This window comes from Maylandia zebra, linkage group LG14, assembly GCF_041146795.1.
Source record: "Maylandia zebra isolate NMK-2024a linkage group LG14, Mzebra_GT3a, whole genome shotgun sequence".
Classification (NCBI taxonomy): Eukaryota; Metazoa; Chordata; class Actinopteri; order Cichliformes; family Cichlidae; genus Maylandia; species Maylandia zebra.
In genome coordinates this window covers 36,565,747-36,589,985 of record NC_135180.1, presented here as the reverse complement: position 1 = coordinate 36,589,985, position 24,239 = coordinate 36,565,747, and the positions used below count along the sequence as shown (strand labels likewise).

Sequence of the window (24,239 nt, the reverse complement as noted above, 5' to 3'; positions counted from 1 at the left end):
AAATGTAGCAGTTATAAGCACATCAGCTTTTCTGCTTTGGGACTTAAAGTGGGAAGTTCTTGCTGTGGTAATTCTTCATTTTGGTCGTTTTATTTTGAAAATATTCACCGGACGTTTCCGGCTTCGCTGTTGAAGTCACAGTGCGCAGCTGCGGTAGTCGCTTTGCAGTGGTGGTTGGTTTCTTTTGCTTTTGTAGCCGCTCATCTTGCGGCAGAGCCATGTGGAAGCGTCCCTGATGATCGTCTGTTCGGCTTTGTAAACAGTTTAAATCGCAGAAATCAAATTGAACTGTGACGATACGACGTCTGGCTTCAGTTTGACGCGGCTGAAGTTCGTCTTAGGAGCGGAATCAGAAATCATCGGACGAAGGTAAGATCGGGCTAACGCGTGCTACCGCCATTGTTTATAGGCAAGCGCGGACCAAGGCCTCGAGTAATTCCGAAAATAACTGCTCGCGCGTATGCAGCAAACTCAACAAGAGCTGCTGTTTCTGTTTTACTTGTAGCCGATTAGCTTATTTGCGTGCATAAAGTTGGTGTTTAAAAGTGTGGTGTTGAACTGGAAGTGGCGTGGCCTTCCGTCTGTGAGACGCACACGGAGGTTAGCGCCGGTTTCCTGAACGGATACCCAGCGGTGTTCGCTTAAAAATACGCGGGAGACAAACGATCGTATTGTATAAGACGCCGGTGAATTACACAGATCGATCAGCGAATATAGTTTAATCCAACCAAATCGGAGGGCCTCGGGGCCTGGCCGTTATCAGATATATAGATGTAGTGAACTTCAAAAAGCTACTGGTCCGGTTAATAAATGACGAGCGTCGTACCTGCGTGTGAAAGATGACCTTTGTAAAAGCATTGATGGATAAAGGTTATCTTTTAAGTACCTGATACAAAAGAAGACGAAACGAAACAATGAAACGGACATGATCAACCCAAGTCGGACACACAATCACCCCAATGGCTGTGTCAATAGGATTTTTTTAAGCGGTTTTTAACCCACCTCGGAATCAATAAAAGAAAGCCTTTATGTAGCCAGTATGCCAAATTTCTTATCTCTGCGTTTTTAAACGAGTAAGAGGCATTAATATACTGGGTGCTTTGCTTTTCAAAGCTTTAAAATTTACAAAAAATGTAAAAGCATTAACAGTTTGCATCATTTCCATCTTAAAAATAACACATCTTAACGAGTAGTAGTTGTAGATTAGAACACAAGCACCTGGAAACCAAGGCTACGATTCTTGGGGTGGAAATATCTGGAGCAGTGATAAGAGTTTCTGTTTTGTTAGAATTTAACTTTAGGAAATTGGCGTTTAACCAAGTGTGGAGAGCTCCTTAGGTCAGCAAGAACAGGACAGATGCATGTCACTGGATATAGATGGCAAATGTTTTTAAAATGAGCAATTATCTGTCCAAGAGGTGTAGATCCTTCTGGATCGCCACAGGATAAGGCAGCCTTTTCTCCAAGAAATGATGACAAGATAACTGTCTGCAGGACACCAATTGAACACACCGACCACTTGATATTACCTACTTGTACAGTATCAAAACTTGTATAATTTGCTCCTGAGCCCATCAAAGTGTCACTGACTTTTTCTGCCTTTCCAGAAAAGGAAAATCCTGCTCAGCTCTAACCTTTTCTAAAATCTGTGGGAAATAAGGCAGTAAAGATTGGTCCTGGCTACATTTGTTTTCAGCCAGGGTGGAACAATGGCATGTTTAAAATAGGTGGAACAGTGTCAGGCCAACCACATGAGGTCCTACTGCATTAAACATTTTTAAAAATGGTGATGTGGGAAGTACTTCTGCAGAGCTTGATGACAAGTTTAATTTCACACATGTGGTCAGTTGCCAGGGTTACAGGATACACCAGGAATATGTTTGAATCAGAAATGGCTGAATTTGACTTTAAAATTAAAAGGAGGTGATTGATCTTTGTAGGGCTGTTCGATATAACGATATATATCGGATAACGATATAAAAACATCTATTGTTTCATTTTACGCTATCGTTTGTTTCGTGGTGTCGCAAAATAAACCGTTTACAGCAATATTTTTTTCATGGTTTTGATGGTCACTGTAGTGGCTATATTCATTTCTTAAAGTTCTCTCTTTCTCTTATATTTAATACAACCACACTACAGACAGACAAGTGACTGTTTTTATGCGTTGTCGTTAGCAACAGCAACGGTAAAACCTCCGCTTGTTTATCTTCTACATAAACCTTTCACAATAAAGCTCAAGATCCTGTTGAGACCTTTCAAAATACACCTAATCACATAAAAGAGTATGCAGAGTGTTTACGAATGAGAAGCAAAAAAGAGCCGCCAGGTGCTAAAAAATAGACCTTAGACTCAAACGTTAGAACAGGCCTTGCCCCGCAGCACGCCGTGTAATAAATACTCACAAAGAAAACGGCGGCTGTTACAACTTATGTCTAAAAATGTGTCGTTTCATGCTTCGGTCGACTCCAGGTGCACGACGCCCAGCTGGAAACACTTTACGCAAGTCGAGCTGCCCGCGATTCTCAGAATGTACAGAAAATGTAAAATTTTTGTGATTTATATATATATAATTTTTTTTTTTTCTTTTAATATTATATCGTTATCGGACGATAGATGTCTTGTATCGGGATATGAGATTTTGGTCATATCGCACAGCCCTAGATCTTTGTTTAAAGGTGTAGGATGTTTCTGGCACGCTGTAAGGTTGCAGATCAATTATGGCACTTTAACATCTCACTGTTCCTTCAAACAGCCTTGGTGTTCTGCAATATAGTCCCCCCCCCCCAGTTTATATACAGCTGGTTGATTCAAGTATCTGCAGGGAGTCTTTCTATAGTTCCAAACCATGCCAGCAAAATATACCAGAGCTACCAGGTCCCCCTCGCTGTAAGGGTCATGGGTTTATAATCACTTTTCCAACTGTCTTAATGTATGCAATATTAACCAAACTAGATAAGCATTAGGTACAACCCAGATAGTAGGAGACACAAAACACGGTCGCTAATTCAGGAAACCTGATCTCTACATGTAGGTACTTATAAAGCCAGTGGTAAAAGCTCACCTTTAGATTTAAGTGTAAATTTTTGGAAAGGGCAGGAGGACCACACCTGAGGATTTAATGATGCATTCACATGAAACACAAAGGGATATTTCACCATGTGTCACTCACATGAATACGGTTGTTGAAAATCTGCCATTAAGTCCTTCAATTTCATTGACTTCGATTGATTGATTGGTAATTTATTTCAACATGTGAACAATATACAAGTACATTTAGAAAAGAAAATAAGAGAGAGAAAAAATACTATACAAATTACATACAATTTGTCAATGAAAAGTTGAGCTATTGTGCTCCGGCTGCTCTGAGTAACCTGACGTTTAAAAGAAAGAAAGATTCTGACACACTTCCACGCATGAAGTCATGCACTAACTGTAACATCTGGCAGAAAACAAGCATATTCTAGAAATTTCAACCTTTCCTATATAAAATTTTTAAAAAGTTAAATCTGAGTAAATTTGATGGGACACAACAGTTTACTCCATTTAATCTTATTTCCCAAATGTAGAGGGACGTTTTTGTATTCTTCTCACTATGATCCCCGTCTTAAATATATTTACCATCTCCCTGCAGGTGAGGAAAAAATGTCCTACTACTCATCCTCCCGTAGCTCGTCTCGGGCCACTGACTGTAAAGTGTACGTCGGTGACCTGGGCAATGGCGCTGCAAAGGGGGAGCTGGAGCGAGCCTTCAGTTATTACGGCCCACTGAGAAGTGTGTGGGTGGCCAGGAACCCTCCTGGGTTTGCCTTTGTGGAGTTTGAGGATCCCAGAGATGCAGAAGATGCTGTCAAAGGCATGGACGGAAAGTGAGTAAATGTTTTCCTTGGACTGGTCTCGTGTGTCTCACGTACAGGGTGTTTCTTTTCTTTCTTTTTTTTCTTTAATTATTCTGTGCTTAACAGTGAAAAACTGAATTGTTCTGCTCAGGATCCTCTGTGGTTCCCGTGTTCGTGTGGAGATGTCAACAGGCCTCTCCAGAAAGGGCCGTGGGCGGCCAAGCCGTCGCCAGTTCGACCCCAACGATCGGTGTTACCAGTGCGGGGACAGGGGTCACTACGCCTATGACTGCTACCGCTTTAGCAAGCGAGGCCGTCGCAGCAGGTGAAGTGAAAGCATGTTTCATTTGAAGGCTCATGTAGCTCGTTTGCCATTTTGTACCATTATAAAACCAGTGCCATGTTATGGATGACTAATGTGGATGGACTCGTTTCTTATTTTTCATTGCAGGTCTCGCTCTCGATCGCGATCCCGCTCCAGATCAAGGTCCCGCGGGCGCCGCTACCGCTCTCGCTCCCGCTCCCGCAGCCGCAGCAGGTATGCCGACACTGACGCACAGACACACCTTGTGATATGTCAACAAGAAAATCTGGTTGTGGTAGATTTGGAAAGGCCAACGACTAAATGTGCTCATCACTGTGTCGGCGTGTGGTTATTGCAATCTCTTAAGCTGTGTAATTTTTCTGGTGTTTATTCTGCCAACTCTGTTGTGCAAACTTTTATTTATTTATGTTTTTTAGGAGCCGACGCAGATCGCCATCCTATTCCAGACGCAGGAGCAGGTAAGAATACAGTTTCCTATGATGAGTGAAGATGAGTAGCTGCTGCTAATTCAGTTTCTCAGAGGCTGAAACTGACTTAAAGTTGGTCTATAACAACAGATGCCTACTATGCAACTAAAGTTGTGTCAACTGTTAAGCCTTCAATTATTTAAAATAAAACTCTTTTGGTCATTATTGAAATCTTAATATTTTAGCCCAACTTACCTTAAAAAACTTAAACATGTATTTCTTACATTTCTAAACAAGTCTTTTAGCATGGCATTTACTTAATCTTTAAATGTAAAGGTAAAGACTCAATAAAAACAATTAAAAAGACGTGTGAGACAGGACAAGCTGGTTTTACGGGCATGCACCAACTGTAACAGGACTGTAGCCGTGTCGCTGTAGATACTGGCACTTGAGGTCTCTTGTAGCTGTTGGTACTCCAATAAGGAAAACATCCTAAACAACTCAGAATCAGAGCTGGTAAAGGAGTAAATAATTTGAAATGACAAAGTTTTCTTCACTCTCTGATTGAGCATCAGTTTTCTCTAGAAAGTCTCAACTTTTCCAGCTCACACTTTGTATAATTTGCTGATCTGAGCCCTTGGACTGATATTGAAATGGAGGTGACATTCATGTCATCAACCTGGCCACACCTCATGCACCAGGTTACAAAGATCATGAGGTGCATAAGCAAGCAAAACGACACCAAAACACAACACCCTTTGCAAGAGACAAAACGGCAGCAGCCAGCATGAACTAGGTGTTAGACCCGAGTAGCCTGGGTCTGCCTCTGCTGCAGGAAAAAAGTGCCGCAGTGAGGAGAGCCGCAGGCAGCAGCCTCAGGAGACCTGCACAGTTGTAGGGCGAGTGGTGTGCATCACTGAAAGCAGATCACATTACAGGGTTTCCTTGGTCACCATGCACAAAACACAGGTAGTCCACAGAGAGTTGAGCCAAACGTCTTCTGTAATCGTGCTTAACATCCTGTTATGTTTTGGCTGTTTGTTTCTCAAACATTTTAAACCTGAGGAAATTTAAAAACACTTCTAAAAGTGTTAAACACAAAGTTTTATGACCATCTTACATCAAACACTGATGACGGGTGTGTCGTTAAAACTGGTTACAAAGTGTGGTTATTGTAGCATATGGACATTTGTCTGTGATACTGAAACCTCTTTAAGAAACAAGTTGGAGAGTAATTACTGGGTGTTCCTGCTGTTCGCCAAAGTTTTATTGAAATCGCTGCTTTTTGTTTTGTGACATCAGGTCTGGATCCCCTGCCCGCTCAAAGTCCAGGACTCCAGCCAGAAGGTGAGTTGTCCACAGCTATTCTTATCCCAAACTCACTGTTAGAGAGACGCAGTGAATTTGTTTGTTGCTCTGATGCTGTGCTCTGACCGCTGCTACATGAGAAATTACATTTGTATATCACTCGGTTCTTCCCTGTAAATCACTTTTTTCAGTGGTAACATGGACTCGCTGTGCTTTTCATGTTAATGTATGGATGGTGTAGTGATGATGAACAAGCATTATTAATGGTGATGGCCACTTCAGTAATACATTATTTAAAAAATGGTTGACTTGGTCGATGCTTACTGGCTACTGTTACAGTGGAACACACTACTACTGCCAAAAGGTGGCAGTAATGCGGCTGTAATATCTAAATAAATAAATGACATTGGACAAGTCTTCAAGCATCCTCCATCCTTCCTTAGTATTTAGAGAACTTGACACTCTGGTGTTTTGGCTGCACATACTTCAGGGTCACTTCTCTCAATTACCAACTTTCCTAAGAACTAATTGACTGCAGCCCAGGTGTGTAACAGGTGGTGAGTTTAGATCAGAATCAGAAAGACCCAAGGAGCAATTAAGAATGGCATGCAGCAGGAAAAACCTTCAAAGGTATGTGTGTGAGTGAGAAACGAAGGTGAGGCTCAGTAAAGACTCTGCCAGGTAAAGGGAGCATGTCTCGGGTGTGCCACGACTGGGCAGAAATTTAATGGCCGTTAGGTGGGAGCGATCTTCAAAGACTAGAGGAATGGTTTAGAGTGAGGATCGAATAGTGTTCTGGTTTGACAGATGCCTATCCTTAATTATAACAGGCTTGCAAGATGAGTTGAACTTCTTGAAGTGTTTAACAGAATTCAGCTGAGCAGGGAAATGCAGCTCTGTCTGCAGATATAAGATCGTCTTTATCATCTGAAGGTGTCTAAAATATTTTCTGTCTTTAATCAGTCGTTCCAGGTCTCGTTCTCGGTCCGGTTCTGCTCCCAGAGGGCGCTCTGTGTCCAGATCCCGGTCACGTTCTCAGTCTGCTAACCACAAGAGGAACAGGTAAGCCCTCGGTCTAGATGTTCTCTCTCACTTGGACAGGGTGTAGACAGTTTGAGTTTCTGATGCTTAGTCTTTTTTTTTTCTTCTTTAAACCAAAACATAATCTAAGTTTTAGATCAAGAATAACAGATTTTAGATATCTTGCGTTCCTGCTGAGGGTCAGTTAAGTTTTTCCACCTTAGCCAGAGTAAGGCAGGGAATTAAATAGACCCTCCTTCCAACTGGAAGCGGCATGCTGCTGTCAGCCGACCACCACGGGATGGCGGGATGACGAGATGGACGACCTCCGAGATCCGTCAGCCTCTTCAGCACAGAGAGATCTTCTGCCTCCGCTGCCAGCAGTGGAGTGGGTGGGGTTTAGGACAGGGATCCCGGCCCTCTGTCTGGTCTAGGGAGGTATACCTAGAGGAATGACTGGATCTCTTTCCTGTGCTCTCTTTTTCAGCTCTTGATGGCTCTGTATTGTCAGCGCTTTGCAGCTTGGCTCTTAATCAGGCCTTTACCCTGAAAAGAAAGCACATGAAAGACTACCTCTGCTCTTGCCTTCCTTTGATATTTTCCTCACTGATGTACCTTGGTCTAAATTTATCTTAAGCTGACAGAATTATTACTTTTTAAAAATTTACTGGATTGACAAGTGTTAAACAAAGAATTTAATGTTTTTATTCTTTCTTAAAATTGACTGAATCTGGCTCTATCAAAAGAGGAAAAAAGTAAAAACAGCTACTAGCAGAGATCAGACAAAGCGACGCCGTAGGTGTGACTTGCGGTAAGCATCTTTGCAGCACAGTTTGTTTATTTTTCATATTTTCTTTAAAGCGTGTGGTGGGAGCTGAGCACTGCACTGACACCGCAGCTGATCCCAGGCCCAGGGTCTGCCAGCTGGCGGTGTGTACGTCCTGCGGGAGGTTGACTAAGCGCTGACCTGAGATCAGCCTTCGCCTGCATCTGGTGTTAGACAGCGAGAAAGAGGTCGACCTACCGACCGAACCCTCCCCACAGTGAATGGGTGTCTGTTCCAACCGACGCACACGCTCAGACGAGATCAGCCCGTGCACACATACAGTTGCTCAACTAGAGTCACCCAGCCAGCCAGCCTTCAGATGTACCAGAGGGCTGACCCACACAGATCACAGTTCGGCATTTTTAAATCCATTACCTACCTACCAGACCCCCTACCTACCTACCAGAGTTCTTCGCCTCTGTCTTAGCTTCTGAAAGTGAGAGAGCTGACGAGAGATCAGTCTTCAAGAGCCTCCCAGCGCAGTGTATCTCCAAGTTGTAGTCATCCGTCCTTCAGTCCTTTCATCCTTCGCTTCTCTGTACTTGTTGTTTCTGCCACTGTCTCCAAAGGTAACCAAAAATCAAACCCCCTGACAAGCTCATGTTGATGGTGAAAAGAAACATTTGCAGGCTTGATGTAGTCTGAAAAAAAAAAAGGTGTTTTGTAGAAGTTAAAGTTGATCCTTTTTAACAAGCATGCTCATAGTACGTAAGTGTGTGTCTGCATGTGAGAGCGCTTGGGCGAGTGAGTGAAAGACAAACAGGCACCATGAATATTAGTGGGATGATGTGTCTGATACGTTTTTCTCACTGTGTCTCACTTGTTGCCTCATCGTTACCATTTGAAGCAACTTGTCTGTGTTTGTAGGTAAGGGGAGGATTGAGTTCTGCATTTCTTAGAGCACAAATGCTGCTAACCAGCAGCTCTAGAAGCAAAACATGAGACAGTGTCAATCAAAGACCTGCCATTTATTTCAATGAGCGTTTGCTCTGGGGGTTCAATTATGAATTTAGCTTTTGAACATAGATAGCTATTTCTGAAAAGATTAGAGGCAGATGACATGAAGTGTACCTGAGAGGTCAAGGGTTGTTGTTAAGAATGTTAACACCTGTCCGAACTTTCTTCCACCCCTCCCCTGCGGCGGGCTAATTCCTCTTCCTTTCTGTTTCAGTCGTTCCCGTTCGGCAACTCCAAACCGAAGCCCTACTCCAGCAGACGACTGAGCGAAGGCGACTATTTGCCCCCCCCCCCCTTTCCCTCCACCACTGTCCCTAAGACAAACCCTTAACCCCTGCACCCTCTCTGCTTTTACACCCTGGCAGCAACTTCTTTTTTTTTCTTGTTGTTTTTGAATTTGTCTGTCTTGTCCCGGTTTCGTGCGGTTTTTCTCCCCAGGGCTGTAGTCTATGTGCATCCTTGTTTGAGATGTAATCAGTACAGCAGATTAAAAACAAATTTTCCACTAGATACAGATTGTTTTAAATGTTGCTGTTGCTGTGTAGGCCATATTTCTTTTCCTTTTTTTCCCCAACACTGATTTGTAAGAAGGTAATGTTGAAGATTACTTTTAGCAGTAATTTGAGGATCTCCGTGGAGTAAATGGATGAATTTCTGAGAACCAAGAAGCCATTTCTTCTTGGGAAAGGGGAAAAAAAAAAAAGGTTCCCCATTGAAAATTTGTAAATGTTGTTGTTCGATGCCTGGGTTGATCTGTTTAGTTCCTGATTATGATGGCAGAGGGAGATAATTGCCAGCTTGCATGCCTTTAAATATGATGCAACATTCCTGTTGTTTTTGCTTTTTATTTTTTGGTTTGTTTGTTTTTTTTTGTTGCACATCCTTTGTGATAAAATCAGATCAGCATCACTGTGCAGCGGGAGTTTCCTCCTCTGCTTTGTCCCCATCACTTGATTTTAAAACAAATGCAGTTGTTCAGGTGGATTTCTGACAGGGCTCCTTCAACAGTTTCTGCTCTTCCTGGCTTATATGGTGACAGTGGCAGTTTTATTTTTCAATAAATCTCTTCGACAAACATCAGTGTCCAGTTTATTTTCGTACATTTGACTAATACTAATAAAGAGTGAAATGTGTCTAAAGTAAAGATGTTTCAGCAAAGGTTTACACCACCTCTGTGCCAGCATTAGTATGGGTCGATGCTAAGTATTTGGCTCCTGTTATCTCAGTAATCCTTCCATGTGTACGATATTAAAACCAGACTAGTTTTGTTTGTCGGCTGTCCGGCAGAGACCCAAAGTGCAAATGTATTGACACATGTTATATAAACATGTTTCCTGTTTATGAAAACAAGAACCGGGTCAAAGGCTACAAAAAACTACTCCCTGGTATGCACCAATTACCTGCAACACTAACCTCACAGGGATGGCTTCTTTAAAATGTTGCTCTGTTCTGAAACTTTGAGTTGTCATTATTTTGACCAGTAACACTCAGCCAACGATGATTTCAGACCGCATAAAGATGGTAGCACCTGAGGCTCCTCAGATCAGATCTGATCATTAGTAATACGGTTTTATTGTAAATGCTAAACCTGAATAATATTGCGCCTGTTCGGTAAAAGTACATAATCTGAGGTCACTTGAAAATAACCAGCCTTGTATTGGTATATGCTGCGTTTAACTTCAAAATAATGACTTAAACGCTTCTTTTTTCCGATTGGTTCTTACTCAAGTTACAAGCTGATTGACAGCTGCCTGGGCCTATCATATCGCGTTATGTATTGAAAGTGGGCGTGGATACGCAAGCCTCGTTTTTCTTGACTTTTCCGTCCATTTCACTTCGTCGTCACTACCACCATCCTTTTTAACCGGGACAACATGGCTACTGCAGCTAACCGTTACTACAGCGAAGACGGCAGGGCAACGAAAAGACAGAAAACCGACGGAATGGCCACGGTACGTTGGTCTCAGGAAGAATGGGAATTAATTTAGCGTACAGTGTGAATATACGCAGCTCGGTAACTCATTTCTCGGTGCAGTTTGATTCATTCAGATGTGAGCTGGCAAAAATGTGTCACGACGCGCCGCAGGTTATTAAATCCATGCCCGGGAAGATAGTTGTCCAACAAAACTGGGCGTTTTACAATGTTTTTCCATTTAAACGCTGTGTAGTTTCGATTGCAGCTGCTCGGGATGTGTCTCTGGGCGTAAATAGTATTGTGCCCGTGCCTTGCCCTCTGAATGGAGATGTCGGAGGGCGGTTTCTCCGCCTCGGCCTTGCCGTAGCTCGGCTTTGTTCTAGTGCCGGTAACGTTAGCAACGTGCTAGCTATTAGTCCCCCACGAAATAACCCGCTTTTTATTGTAGAGATCATTGACCATTAGTCCATACTTTGAGCAAGCCAATTATTATTATTATTATTATTATTATTTACGTTTATACAGAACTGTATAACTATGCAATTGAAAGCACGTTATTAGAACCGTGGGCCTGATTAGCACCCCTTCCCCCCCAACTGCTCAAAACTCAAACGGGATAGTGACCAGTATTCAGTCCGAGAAGGACGCACAGAAGTGCAACAAACTGGAAATCCTGAGTGTCTCACTGAGTAGCTTGTTGGTGTAGCTAGGTGTAATTTTATTAGACCATGTGGAAGAGAGCGTGTTACAGTATTAAAATATATTTTATCTTTTGTGGGACGGTTTAACACAAAAAAAAAAACCCCGCAAAAATGCACATATGGGAATTTACCTTCCACTCGCAATTATTTCTGCAGGATAAATTCGTTAAGCGTGTCAGAATCCTTAAATAGATGACCCGATGTCCGCAGGTTGCACAAGTAACTGGACATGTTTCGACTTTCCTTCATTGATTGTCAAATATTTTGGTGCCCAATAAAAGGAAAATTCCAAGTATTGTATTTCATTTTTTTTTAAATGCAGAATAATCCAGTTAATTTCTTGTCTTTCTTCTTCAAGGTAACTGCTGTTGTGATTTGGCGCTGTATAAATATAGTTCAATTTCTTGAAATCCTGAATTAAAGCTAAAAGTCTGAATAGAATCGCATCTCGATTGTTTTGTGGTCCTTATACAGTTGCATAATTACAAAGTCTCTCACTGTACGGATGCTCGTTATGAGCCAGGAAAAAAACCTTCATAAAGAAGAAGTCTACAGTTAGTTGTTTTTTTGTTTTGATTTTTAAATTGTGTTTTTAATAGGGATACGAAGATCCGCACAAGACCCTTCCATCCGTGGTGGTCCATGTCCGGGGGCTGGTGGATGGTGTTACAGAAGCTGACCTCGTGGAAGCCTTGCAAGAATTTGGAGCAATCAGGTAAAAACTTGGAATAAAGTTTTCCGCAAGCAGCAGCTGAGTGACTTTTAATGATTGCTTATAAACCAAACCCAACTCTGGCCTTCAACTACATAGAGAAATGCTGATCCCTTTAGACCCTCAGGTAGGGTCCTTAAGTCAGTGCTTATATCTGAAGACTTTGGAACAACCTCACCAAGGCTCAACGCTTCATGACTTCCTTCAGATTACTTCGTCAGATCCAACAGGATGGTTTTTACATGTCATTCATTTATCAGCTTTTAGTTTGTGTATTGTCTTAGTTTGGCATGCTTTGAAGATTTTTTTTTTTTTAAGGTGCGATATAAATAAAGTTATCAACTCCCAGCTAATGTGTTCTGTTTGTCTTAGCTATGTGGTGGTGATGCCCAATAAGCGTCAGGCGCTGGTAGAGTACGAGGACATGAACGGATCATCCACAGCTGTGACTTATGCTGCAGACAACCAGGTATACATCGCCGGCCACCCAGCGTTCATCAACTACTCCACCAGCCAGAAGATATCCAGGCCCGGAGACTCTGATGACTCGAGAACCGTTAACAATGTTCTTCTGTTCACTATCATGAACCCCATCTACCCTATTACAACGGTGAGTGCAACGATTTGTGTCATTACTTTGCCTGGGACTGTTTTGTGTACCAGCTGACGGGTGTCCTTAAATGTCAGTGCTGTTGTTTTACCACAAACGGTTGTTAGTAGTTATGCACTGCAGGAAAAGTTTTAAAGTTGGCTGCCGCTCTGGTAGTTTGGAACAATGTCAGTTATGTGTCGGTGGCTGAAATAAAAGGGAAGCAGAGACCACAAATGCTACAACCCATACAAATACAGAGTGTCTTTGCCATTTGTTGGAATGTGCTGCTTTTCTCTGAAAATTGAGTGGCGGTACTGGCGATGTAACGGTAGAAAGACATCCCTGCTTAGATCATTCATGGACACCATACAGCCCCAGGCTTGTACCAGCCTGTAGACGTCCTGTCAGTGAAAGTGTATACACATACACAATAGGGGTGGGCGGTATAAACGGTATACGGTAGAAACCATATAAATTTGGCCAGAGATTTTGACTATACCACTCTACCGCGATAGCGCATGTTGATGGTGACATGAAGCTGCGCCCGTTTTGGTCGAAAGCATTGCAGCGGCTGCAAACAACCTCTGGAAATTATGCCGGGCGACAGTAATAGCAAAGAGACGAAGCACTTTTGGAATATGAGGAAAGCCAAAAACTGCGCTTCCTCCACTTCCCTACCTTTTGATTCTTTAATGCCAAATTCTCTCACAGCTGCTCTATTCCCATGTAGTTGCAGTATATTAATGACTAACCTCGTATTGTGGATGGATTATCTCAGTTGTTCTCCTGACTGAAGTTTGGTCCATTTATAGCATCCTGCCATGCAATTGCATTTGTCCCCAACCACCAGAAACCCTCACGTTAACTTTTATCGAGTGGAAAAAGTTAGCGTTCATCCTTCAGCTTCACTGTGCTAATGTTATACATACATACATACATACATAAGGCACACTCTCGATTTTTGAGAAAATTAAAGGATTTTAAGTGTGCCTTATAGTGTGTAAAATACGTTATACAGAAGAAAAGAAAATATTGCGATATATATATCGTCACCGCACATGCTTCAAATTATACCGTGATATGGATTTTAGGCCATAACCCCCAGCCCTAATACACAATGAGTAGCGTTATGTTAATCCACTTTATATGGTGCACCCTACTGAAGAAGTTCACATCCTCAGATTGACATATTTAATCAATTTTTAAAATTTAACATGGATCTTTTATATAGTTAATGACACACCAACAGCATCAGTAAGTTCTGAACGCCACCATTTGGGAATCGCTGCACTCCACCTAGCTTATGATTACAGTTGTAAACCTTTTGAATGGGAGTACACTCAGGAATTGACTTCACACCTGCTGGTTGCACTTTAATGCTGCTTTGGGTAATTGCACAGTTAGAATTTTGTAACTCAGATTCTCAGACTGTACAGAAGGTGGTGCTCAGATTGGGGGGAAATCTGGGAGTTTCAAGAAAACTGATTATTTAAAAAAAAAAATAACTAAATAGTATGAAACTTTTAAGGGGGGGTCAAAACTTGCATTAAGATTGTTTTGAATAACAAATCTAATCATAAAACGTGTTTTGTTTCATGTTCTCAGGACGTCCTCTACACTATCTGCAACAACTGTGGGCCGGTCCAGAGAATCGTTATCTTCAGGAAAAACGGCGTCCAGGCAATGGTTGAATATCCTTTCAAGTCCTCATTGGCTGCTATCTTATTTGTTAACTGTGAGAAACAAAGGAAAGCTGGTATCTTTATAAACATATAAGAAACAGGGTGGAGATCAGAAAAGTTTTTACAGTTGCTTAAAATTTACCCACAGTGCCTAACAGCATGTGGGGGGTTTTTTTGTTTTGTTTTTTGTCTGCTGTCTTCTTTTTCATTCTTTAGTGGCATTTAAAAAGTCCAAATACACACCTTGTGCCCTTAACCATGCCATCACGTTTGACTCCGTTCAAAGTGCCCAGAGGGCCAAGGCGTCACTCAATGGAGCAGATATCTACTCTGGCTGCTGCACCCTGAAGATTGAGTATGCAAAGGTAACACCTGCAAATAAAATTCTTTGTTAGAAAGTGAATGTTTCTGAGTTAATGACATGTAATGAAAGCTAGTTATAAGTAAAACTGATTCTAGATAGTTTTTTAGCCAAAGCCACAGTAGATTGGAGGGAAAGAGCCACCGGTTTAGAACCCCGGTCCAGTCAGTTAAAATTTATTTTCATTTGACAGGTTAAAAGTCGGATTTGTTTATTCATATAATTTTTTTTTTCTTCATTTTATTCCAGCCAACTCGTTTGAATGTGTTCAAGAATGACCAGGACACTTGGGACTACACAAACCCCAATCTGGGAGGCCCAGGTAAAACCTCAAGCAGCAGACACACACCCCCAGACATTTGCTTAGTGCTACATATGCTCTGTAGCTGAGAAGCCTGATACTGTTCAGCACCCTTACTGCCACTGTGGGGACTTGCAGCAAGCATGCTACTGGGCAGATGGAGGCAGCACTCTTCACTGATAATGCTACAACATGGATCCATTTATTTTATTTTTTTTAAGTGTATGTGGCATATTTTGAAACAAACCAATGTGGCATTATGACTGAAGCGTTACTTTGGGTCTTTACATTTCTCTGGGTTTTCAGGTTCATTAAGGAAAAACAAAAAAAAGCAGAACTTGTAATTTTTTATTTTTTACAAACCAGCATATCGCTAAGTGGAGAGACTGGCAGGAACAGACAGAGAGAAAGATAACATAGCGAGGCTAATATTTTCTGTGGCATCTTGTTGTTCTGGTTTACTTGTGTACTTTACTTGTTACGTGACCCTCCCTTCAGACTCTTAAGATGAGTAAATTGTGGTGCTTGTGACTGTAGATCCTGCTTCGGCACCTGTCTAACCTAGTTTGTGTTTCCCAGCAGCTCATTAAGTCAGTTCACCTCGGGCGGAAGTTACTGTCAGGAAGTAGTTTTCACTGTTTCAAGAATAGAGCAGCTTTCTTTTCCCCAAAGCAGTAGAGAGACTGTTTGCCTAATGCTGGGACAGCACATTAACAATATGTCCTCCTCCACAAAGAGTGATTTAAATAAATGGGTTGATTTTTCTAAAGTTGGGTGTCTTATAATAAATAATACTGCAAAACAACAAAATGCATAAAGGGTTAAAAACAGCCAGGCCAGTGATGGTGTATATATACCAGTCAGTTCACCTGCAAAGCGAACCCACCGTTAAACATTGTTTTTCTTTCTTTCTTTTCCTTGTAGCTGTTTTACGTTAAAGGAAGTCTATAACATTACAGAAACAATAAGGCTGGGGAAAAAGCAGGGAGGTGGAGGCGTTTCTCTTGCTTGATTAAAACTAAATCTAATCTAAATTAGAGCTAATGCGCAATATTTGCTCCACTACTATTATTTTTAAAGCTCAAGTTGGTAATCATTTTGCAGTTTCAGACCAATAATATAAACAAATCTAGTATTCAGTCTTAAAGATTATGCTAGCTTCTTGTGTAAAGATGTTAAAATTACTTGGTTTGCAGGGACCAGTCTAATGCCTGAAATAGGCTTCAGCAGCAAATCTGCCTCAAAGCTTAACAGGAAATGGAAAATCCTTTTAACCTTACTTCGTAACCTGATGTGTGCGTCCTGATAAATGTAATGACTTGAATGGCGTGGAAGGTAGAGGTGACAGGTTAGGACGTCTATTTCCCGCAGAAGTCTAAATCAAACTTGGACAGTTAAAGTGCGTTTTTGTTTTCTGCTGCAGAAAAGGTCGAAATGTCTTACAGCCTTTTCTTCACATTACAGCAGTGTGACTGACTGGAAGCAACAGTATTTACTCCTTTATACTGTTATTTGTATTTATTTTTTTTAAATTTAAATAAGACATTTTGATATTCTTCATGTAACTTAAAGTAGAGAAGATTAAGGTTTATTTTTCCTAGTCCCAGTTTTGAGACAGATGTCTGTATGGTCACACTGACTGAGCATTGGCTGCTCTATTATTTCTCATTAAATGTCCTCTTGAATCAGTTCAGTCACAGAGAAGCTAACCTGCTATGTGCACATTTTCTTTCTGCTGGCATTTGCTGTTCCTGCCCTTCTCATGGCACATTTTTGCAGGATTGTTTTTGGATATCTGTTAGTACTATTACTTTTTTTTTTTTTTTTTTCTCAAAGTGTGGTTAAACTTTGACTTTAAAGGTACTTTTTTGTACAACTGAAGTTGGTCTATGGTTGGGCTGTACTCTTGTGTAATGCCACTTTCTACCCCGAGGTACAGTGACTTAACCTAACCATTGTTAAACCAGGCGAACAGTTATTTACAATTGTACTTTTTAAAAAAAGCTTGGTTTTTTTTTTTTTGTTTTTTTCTAATTAAGGTTAAGCATCTGAAGTTTTTAAGTGTTGCCCTCCTGCCTGCAGAGGGCAATTACAAAAGGTACCTTTAAAGTCACTTAACTGAAAAACATGTGTTTGCCACCAAGACTAATGCTGGTCTTTCCCACTGTTTTTAATTACACCTTAAAATTTACATTTCGGTTGACAAAACATGTTTTTTTTTTTTGGGGGGGGGGGGGGGGGGGGTCGGTAGTCGGGTGTAAAAAGCCAAATGTGCTTCAGTTGAAGTTTGCTTCTGTATTTTATTACATTTAATTTTGGCTGAGAACAGAGGTGTTGGACCAGCATCAGTTGACTGGCTCTCTGTAATGGGTGACTTTCAAAAAAAACCAACTATGCACAGAAGCTTTGTGCAGATACACGCTGACATCAACACTCAGCGACCACCATCTCAAGCATCCACTTCTTCAGGGAGGACACTACCACTATCACACAGAGGGCCAAATGTCCTCTGAGATACCATCCATCCAACACGCCGATGTAGGACTGATACACCACTCAATCGTCATCTCTGCATTCTTGCACAAGATCCATGGAGACATTTGTAGAGTGTGGGGAGTTTTGGTACTGAGCTACACTCGGTCCCTCCCCTCCGTTTTCCCCCTTCTTCGTCACTTTGAGACACAAGCAGCTACAGTGCTCCCATTGTCTACACCAAACGAAGACTGACACCAGAGAAGACACAGCACCACCCACCCAGTCAGAAGCTAGTGACAGGCATCTTTCACCACAGCAGACGATGCATACTGATAACAATCAGTCAAGATCACATTTTTTTTAAAGCCTCGAGCTAAACTGCTCGTCACGCTTTGCGACACGAACGCAGCACACTGATGCCGTACCGACTGATCCACCTCACACCCTCGAATCAAGACATTTCCACTCACATTGGAGTCAACACAAGACAACTGATGAAGACAAGACACTGCTGACAACACCATCAGCACACTCAGAGTCCAGTCAGACCATCCACTGTGTCCCTCCCTCACATGGAGTTCAGCTTTTCTCTCTCGCTCTTTCTCCTCTTTCTCCCTCTGATTTTCTTACTACTTGCATCCCTGTTTAGCTTCTTTCTCCTTTTTTTTCTTTAAATATATTTAAGTCTCTAGAACCTGTGTAACACCTTCCATGTGATGCAGGTTTGGCAATTTGCGGCTAAGAGGAGCCAGCTTCCCCCCCACTGAAATGTGCTCTATGGCAGCTTCAAGTCCTACCTTTCCAAAACGCAACAAAAAGGATGGAAACGCCAACCAAGCTCCCCACCTACCAGTGGGCGTTTCAGCTTGCTAAACCAGGAAATCGATCCTGAGGTGGAGACTTGCCCCCCCCTCCCCAAAAAGAGGAAATGGATAAGAGTTTGGGATGAAATGAGTTGAGTGGAGAGTGGTGGAACTGCCGCAGCAAATGTCTTCCTCCCACTGTTTGTAAACTTGCAGTAAGTAAATCGAGACCTGTTCTCAAGGAACATAACTGCACAGCACCACATGACCCCAAAGCCCAGCTACCAACATCGCCACACAAGACAGACATGACTCCATTCTTTTTAAATTATTTTTTTCCTTCCCCTCACACAGGCTTAATCTCTCTTTCTGGAAGAGGCTGTGGTTCTGTTTTCTAATGTCAAACCTGCTCTCTGTATGTCTGTAAGCTGTGTTGTTGCTCCCTCTGTTGGCAGTTTACAGCCATCAGTAATCTCATCCATCTTCCCTGGAGCTGTGCTAGTTTCTTTGGGAAATAAATCATGTTTTAATCTGGAGTTTGGGTGTGAACTTAATGGGCTCGTGTCGGATGTGCTTGACAACAGATGGCATAAAAGATGGGCGTAGCTACCAACGCTGAAAAGTTTCTTCTAAATGGGCGGTAGGGGGCAAAAAGACTTGCAGCTGTGTAGACGTCTATGGAAAACTGGTCCTTAGCTCCATTCTGTGACCTCATTTAACACTTTCCTGATTGGTTTATGTTCTCACCTAGTAACGCATTAAGTTTACCAAATAAACTATGGACACAATAAGGTTTTCCAGGGTGTCCTATTGGCTATTTGCTTGTGAGTCACAAGTTGTTAGCCAAAGAGTGAGCGGTGCCCTTCGGGTTCTCTCGTTTCGTGTGGTTTCAGAACTCATCCTGAAACTTCCTAACAAGGCTTCGCAAACCAATGGTGGTTACGTCCTTCTTTTATTTAGTCTGTGTCTGTGACCAACCCTGCTAATTACAAAGCGGCACACACCTGGTAAAGCTAGGAGAGTCTAAATTTGTCACCTGCAAAGGTACCAAGCTTGCATTTCTTATAAAACTCTTCCCCACTGAGGACAGAAAGCCTTATCATTTACGAGTGGTCTTAATGCACTCTCCACACTTACCTCGGGTAACTTCACTTGAGTTAAGATGTAACCATGATTAACCTGGCTTCCCTTCTGATTGTGTATGATTATTGTGTACCTGTACAGATGGTGATGCAGATGGCAATGGGAGCAATGCAGGTGTGTGTGAGCGTACAAACTTTTTTTTTTTTTTTTTTTTTTTTTTAATTTAGCCATTTGTCATACTTATCCAGACTGACTTTGTTTGATACCCTTACCCTCTTCACCTCTGAGATCATCAGCATCCACCTCACCCTTGCCATTTACTCCTGTTCCACTTTACATGCTAAGGGGTTTAGCATTGTGGATGTTTTTGAGTTAAAGGGGTTTTGGGGTTATTTCCTTAGACCCTAATGCTGTCTTTGTCATTCATTACACGTCCTTGCCCTCCCCCACCATTCCTTTACAATCACTCAAGACCAAAAGGGGCAGCTGCTGAGATGGTTGAGATGTTTGGAGTGTAATCTGTAATCTGAGCGGCTCTCGCAGGCCCGATGCATCTGGCCTGTGAGAGCCAGATGCATCAATCTTTAAATGCATGCGTTTCTCTTAAGTACTCTGATTAGTTTCTTTTTTTGTTTTTGTAATTGTTCCTCTGACAGATTATTTAGACGCTTTGGTGTGCACTCTGATGCACCTTTGGCATCAAAATGTCAGTTTACCATAATACATATTTTGTGCTCAAGCATCCCATTGTCATGTAGAGATTACAGTTCTGTTTCCAGACTTTTCTTGTTATATTTATCACCTTTTTTTTTTTTTTTCTTTCTCTATCCTTTTCTTCTTTCCTTTTGTCTTCCTGTTCTTATAGACGATGTGAATGCCAACCCTAACAAGCGCCAGAGACAGCCTGCTCTGCTGGGCGACCACCCTCCAGAGTACGGTAAGGCTCTCACGCCCCTGGGGAACAAGAGAACCCACTGAAACACAACATGCAAAATGCTGAGCTAATCTCCTCTGTATGTGGATTAATCCTAGTCCCAGACTGAAAGAAGGATTCAGTCGAGATCTAGTTTAAGACTAGGTTTATTAGCCCTAAACTGGGGAAACTGAGGTTTAAACTTTAATAATCCAAACTATCTACATCCAATATGAGTCAACAGTCATTTTAAACTTGGTACGTTCAAGTTAAGACGATTGTGTAAATTGGGTCCTCCACACAGTGGCAGTGAGGTGGTGCTGTGTCCTATGTAATTGGCTCTACAGATTTCAGTATTTACCTCACCCTGCTTGATTACTGGGGTTATTTTCACGTTTTCTCACTTTCCTGATTTCTGCCTCGTTCTTCAGGAGGCGGTTACCATGGTTACGATGAAAGCTACGGATCCCCGCCCTACGAAGGTCGTCGTATGGGTCCACCAATGAGAGGGCGTGGAGGGAGAAGCTACGGTCCAGGCTACGGACCTCCTCCCCCTCCTCCTGGCGAGTACGGCGCACATGCTGATTCGCCGGTTGTCATGGTGTACGGGTTGGACCCTGTCAAGATGAATGCCGACCGCGTCTTCAACATCTTCTGTCTCTATGGGAACGTAGAGCGGGTCAGTGCCTGTTTTTTAGCTGCGAAGCTGATGGTTGAGCTGCTGCATTGTAAATCATCAATCATTGATTGTGTTTGGTGTATGTGAAAACATCCTTCATCTCCCTTGAGCTCAGTAAACACTTTCCTGTTTATACTGTGGGTTAAATCATGAGTTCTAAGTACTGTATTGATAATCATGGGTATGTTCACGCTCCCACAGTTGGTCAGAACTGTCCTGGTTTGAAAGAGCTAAGATGAAGGTGGGTCTTTTATAAAAGACATCAGTCTTTTATATCAGGCTATGGTCTTTATTTTAACGACATCGGTGGATGATGTCAGAGTTCGGAGCTGATGGATGTTTTCTTATTGTTTAGGACAGGGGTGTCAAACTCAAATACACAGTTGGCCAAATTTCAAAACTGGAACAAAGTCACGGGCTAACGTTAATATTTATTGAATGAATCTTTTCTTATGGACTCAAACACGTTTTGCTGAAAAACTGAATATGGAACAAGCAAAGCTTAATACTAAACAATATATATATTAGCTGTATAATACCAGTAGGCCAGCTCTGATAGTAATTTGGTATGGCTTCGTGGGCCAAATGTAATTACGCTGCGGGCCAAATTTGGCCCGCGGGCCAGAGTTTGACACCTATGGTTTAGGACCAGAAGTCTTCAGCAGTCAGACCTCTGCTGACCATTAGAAAGAACACAGGTCTAATAAAAGATGATTTTGGTGCGTGTCTAAGTCCCTGGGATGTCGTGCCTGTGGGTCTTCATGTGTGCTGTAGTAATTAATATGAACTTACAAAACCCTGTAACTCTATATTATGACTTAAACCTAATATGGCACCTTTGAACAGTAAAACCTGAAGTGAGATTACTTAGGTGAACATTAAGTTAATGCAAACATTTAAAATAATGAACACAGGAAAATGTAAATCCTGCGTCGGACCAGCACAGGCTCATGATTTTAAATGGTAACTGGTACAGGTGCTGTGTCCAGATTTGCTACTTAAACTTGCATAACGGTCTCAATCTTTTTATGCAGTTAATGTATATTCCTTCAGAAGTAAATGCACTGACATGAACATTTAACAATGACCCAGGAGGTGTCTCACATTTGTTTTTCTAACTCCTGTTTGGATATAAAAGCTCAGCGAGCAGGATGAAGTTACCAGCAAGCAAAATTTCACACTGAGAGTGAAACAAAGGAATGTAAGCAGGAAGTGTTATCATGGCTGAAACGGAGTCAATATTTTCCACCTCAACAATGCCACACTTGTGTTCCAGTTCATCAGCACGCACACAAGTCAAGAGAGCAAATTGATTCTGTGTTTAGGTCAAAGCGAAAGGCAAATAGCAGAGCACCAGTCAATCCTGTCTTTGAACCCTTCCAGGTGAAGTTCATGAAGAGTAAGCCCGGAGCAGCCATGGTGGAGATGGGAGACTGCTACGCTGTGGACCGTGCAATCACTCACCTCAACAACAACTTCCTGTTTGGACAGAAACTGAATGTGTGGTGAGTTAAACTTGAACAGTTTAATCTACAAGTGTCAGACTGATGAAATCGCTCCAGGACCATCTGAGCCCGAACAAAGCAGCTTCTAGTCACGCACAACAGTTTCACTCGCCCCAGTGTTAACTGATAGCCGTTTGCCCCGGATTCTCTAATCGATCATCTGGATAGCAGTTGGAGTTGAAAACATCTGACCAATCACAAACAAGAAGTCTACGGGCAGCAGAGTGGCTGATGTTAGTTTCACTTTAAAGACTTGAATCACACAAAGGCTGACACACTGTTTTAGTCCAAAGTAAAGGCTGTGGAAATGTCATCACAAAACATGGACACATCACCCACTGGTTTATGCCTGAGCTTCTGAAGCTGCTGAGTTTTGGAGACTTAAATAGTAAGAGCCATAAATGATTTTAAAAGGCTGATCCCCCTCCCCCCTCCTATTCCCTGCAGCGTATCCAAGCAGCAAGCCATCGTTCCTGGTCAATGCTACGAGCTGGAAGATGGCACAAGCAGCTTCAAGGAATTCCATGGCTCCAGGAACAACCGGTTCACCTCCCCAGAACAAGCAGCTAAAAACCGCATCCAGCACCCGAGCAACGTGCTGCACTTCTTCAACGCTCAGCCAGAAGCCACGCCGGAGATCTTCTCTCAGGTCTGTAGGAGGAACTGTGCACATGCAGCCCAAGGATTCAAACTGTGACTATCACAAGTGTTGCACCTGCAGACCCTAACGATGTTTGTCTTCTTACAGATTTGTGACGAGATCGGTGTCAAGGCTCCTGTTAATGTCAAAATGTTCACAGGAAAAAGTACGCTGCTTTACACCCGCCTCCTCTTGACGTGTATTTGAGTTATGCCAGTGAGCTTTAAGAAGACTGGCAGATGCACCGATAAATATTTAAAACGATGACTGAATCTGAATAAAATCTAACGTCTCATCACATTTCTGCATCTGTGCCCACCAGGCGGAGCAGCTCCCAGTGATCGCAGTGCTTCAGGTCTGTTAGAGTGGGAGTCGATCAACGATGCTATGGAAGCTCTGGCCATGATAAACCACTACCAAATGAAAAATCCAAGTAAGTTTTCAATGATGCTCTCAAGTATCCTTTTTTAAATTATACACAGTAAGCAGTTGTCAGGTTAAGAGTTAGTTAACTCTAAGGAGCTGACCGTGCTTCACCTACACACTTGTTAAAGCACACATTCAGTTCATTTGGCTCATTGCAGGAATTTTGTATATGGTTTGTTTTTGTTTCTTTGGGTTGAGCTAACGCTGACTCTCTCCTCTCTCTGTAGCCGGTCCCTACCCGTACACCCTCAAACTGTGCTTCTCCACTGTTCAGCACGCCAACTGAGCGCTCTTTTGTATCGAGGAAGCTGAAGATTGGTCCTGCATTCCCATGTTCACGTGTACTTAGACCATAACTGCTTGCGACACACCACGGGGGAGAAACAGATTTTCAACAGTCATGTATTGTAACCTCTCACAATGCAGTTGTGATTCTGTGTATTTGATATATTAAGCTTAACTAATGCTAACAAGCATTTAAACTTTTGATATTTATCCCCCAGATGTGTGGCATCAACATGTTTTCACCCCAGCCCCTCAATTACTGCCGTTTTTGTTAGAAGCCTCAAGATGTCATTGGACGCTTATCTTCTGACATAACAGCTGTATTTGTAACCCTGAGAGTGAGAACAAGTTGGCATTAGAGTATCAGTTTTTGTGTGTCTTCAATATTAAGTTGTCCTTTTTACTTTTTTGTATCATACAGGAACCTGACATAGAACATTTAAAAGATTGTTCTAAGCTCGGGTTGTTCAGTGGCAGTGGACAA

At 42.2% G+C, this 24,239-nt stretch overlaps 2 protein-coding genes across 5 annotated transcripts; both read left to right on the top strand.

Annotated features, from left to right (window-relative positions):
• The first annotated feature begins 146 nt into the window (after positions 1–146).
• On the top strand, positions 147–9,759 carry srsf7a (serine and arginine rich splicing factor 7a). Of its 2 annotated transcripts, none has more exons than XM_012915680.4 (8): positions 147–369; positions 3,635–3,869; positions 3,991–4,164; positions 4,291–4,377; positions 4,581–4,622; positions 5,874–5,918; positions 6,843–6,941; positions 7,761–9,759. In XM_012915680.4, the coding sequence occupies exons 2-8, from the start codon at positions 3,646–3,648 to the stop codon at positions 7,852–7,854; spliced, it is 765 nt and encodes a 254-aa protein (XP_012771134.1). In that variant the 5' UTR covers positions 147–369; positions 3,635–3,645; the 3' UTR covers positions 7,855–9,759. The 2 variants fall into 2 exon arrangements, with proteins under 2 accessions (XP_012771134.1, XP_004574161.2); XM_004574104.6 differs by having other exon boundaries at positions 148–369; positions 8,897–9,759.
• A 716-nt stretch (positions 9,760–10,475) lies between these two features.
• LOC101466332 (heterogeneous nuclear ribonucleoprotein L) lies at positions 10,476–24,054 on the top strand. 3 transcript variants are annotated; one of them, XM_012915681.5, is made up of 14 exons: positions 10,476–10,634; positions 11,898–12,013; positions 12,383–12,620; positions 14,208–14,293; positions 14,553–14,649; positions 14,895–14,967; positions 19,449–19,481; positions 20,173–20,244; positions 20,652–20,899; positions 22,283–22,404; positions 22,852–23,053; positions 23,153–23,210; positions 23,367–23,477; positions 23,698–24,054. In XM_012915681.5, exons 1-14 carry the CDS (start codon positions 10,557–10,559, stop codon positions 23,754–23,756), a joined length of 1,593 nt encoding a protein of 530 aa, XP_012771135.1. In that variant the 5' UTR covers positions 10,476–10,556; the 3' UTR covers positions 23,757–24,054. The 3 variants fall into 3 exon arrangements, with proteins under 3 accessions (XP_012771135.1, XP_012771136.1, XP_076729587.1); XM_012915682.5 differs by lacking the exon at positions 19,449–19,481; XM_076873472.1 differs by lacking the exons at positions 19,449–19,481; positions 20,173–20,244.
• Positions 24,055–24,239: the final 185 nt, after the last annotated feature.

Coding starts and splice junctions, on each gene's coding strand:
- srsf7a (XM_012915680.4), top strand. CDS start 3,646: ATGTCCTACTACTCATCCTCCCGTAGCTCGTCTCGGGCCACTGACTGT. Junction 3,870..3,990: donor GTCAAAGGCATGGACGGAAA/GTGAGTAAATGT, acceptor TGTTCTGCTCAG/GATCCTCTGTGGTTCCCGTG. Junction 4,165..4,290: donor AAGCGAGGCCGTCGCAGCAG/GTGAAGTGAAAG, acceptor TTTTCATTGCAG/GTCTCGCTCTCGATCGCGAT.
- LOC101466332 (XM_012915681.5), top strand. CDS start 10,557: ATGGCTACTGCAGCTAACCGTTACTACAGCGAAGACGGCAGGGCAACG. Junction 14,294..14,552: donor GGCGTCCAGGCAATGGTTGA/ATATCCTTTCAA, acceptor CCATGCCATCAC/GTTTGACTCCGTTCAAAGTG. Junction 23,211..23,366: donor CAAAATGTTCACAGGAAAAA/GTACGCTGCTTT, acceptor TGTGCCCACCAG/GCGGAGCAGCTCCCAGTGAT.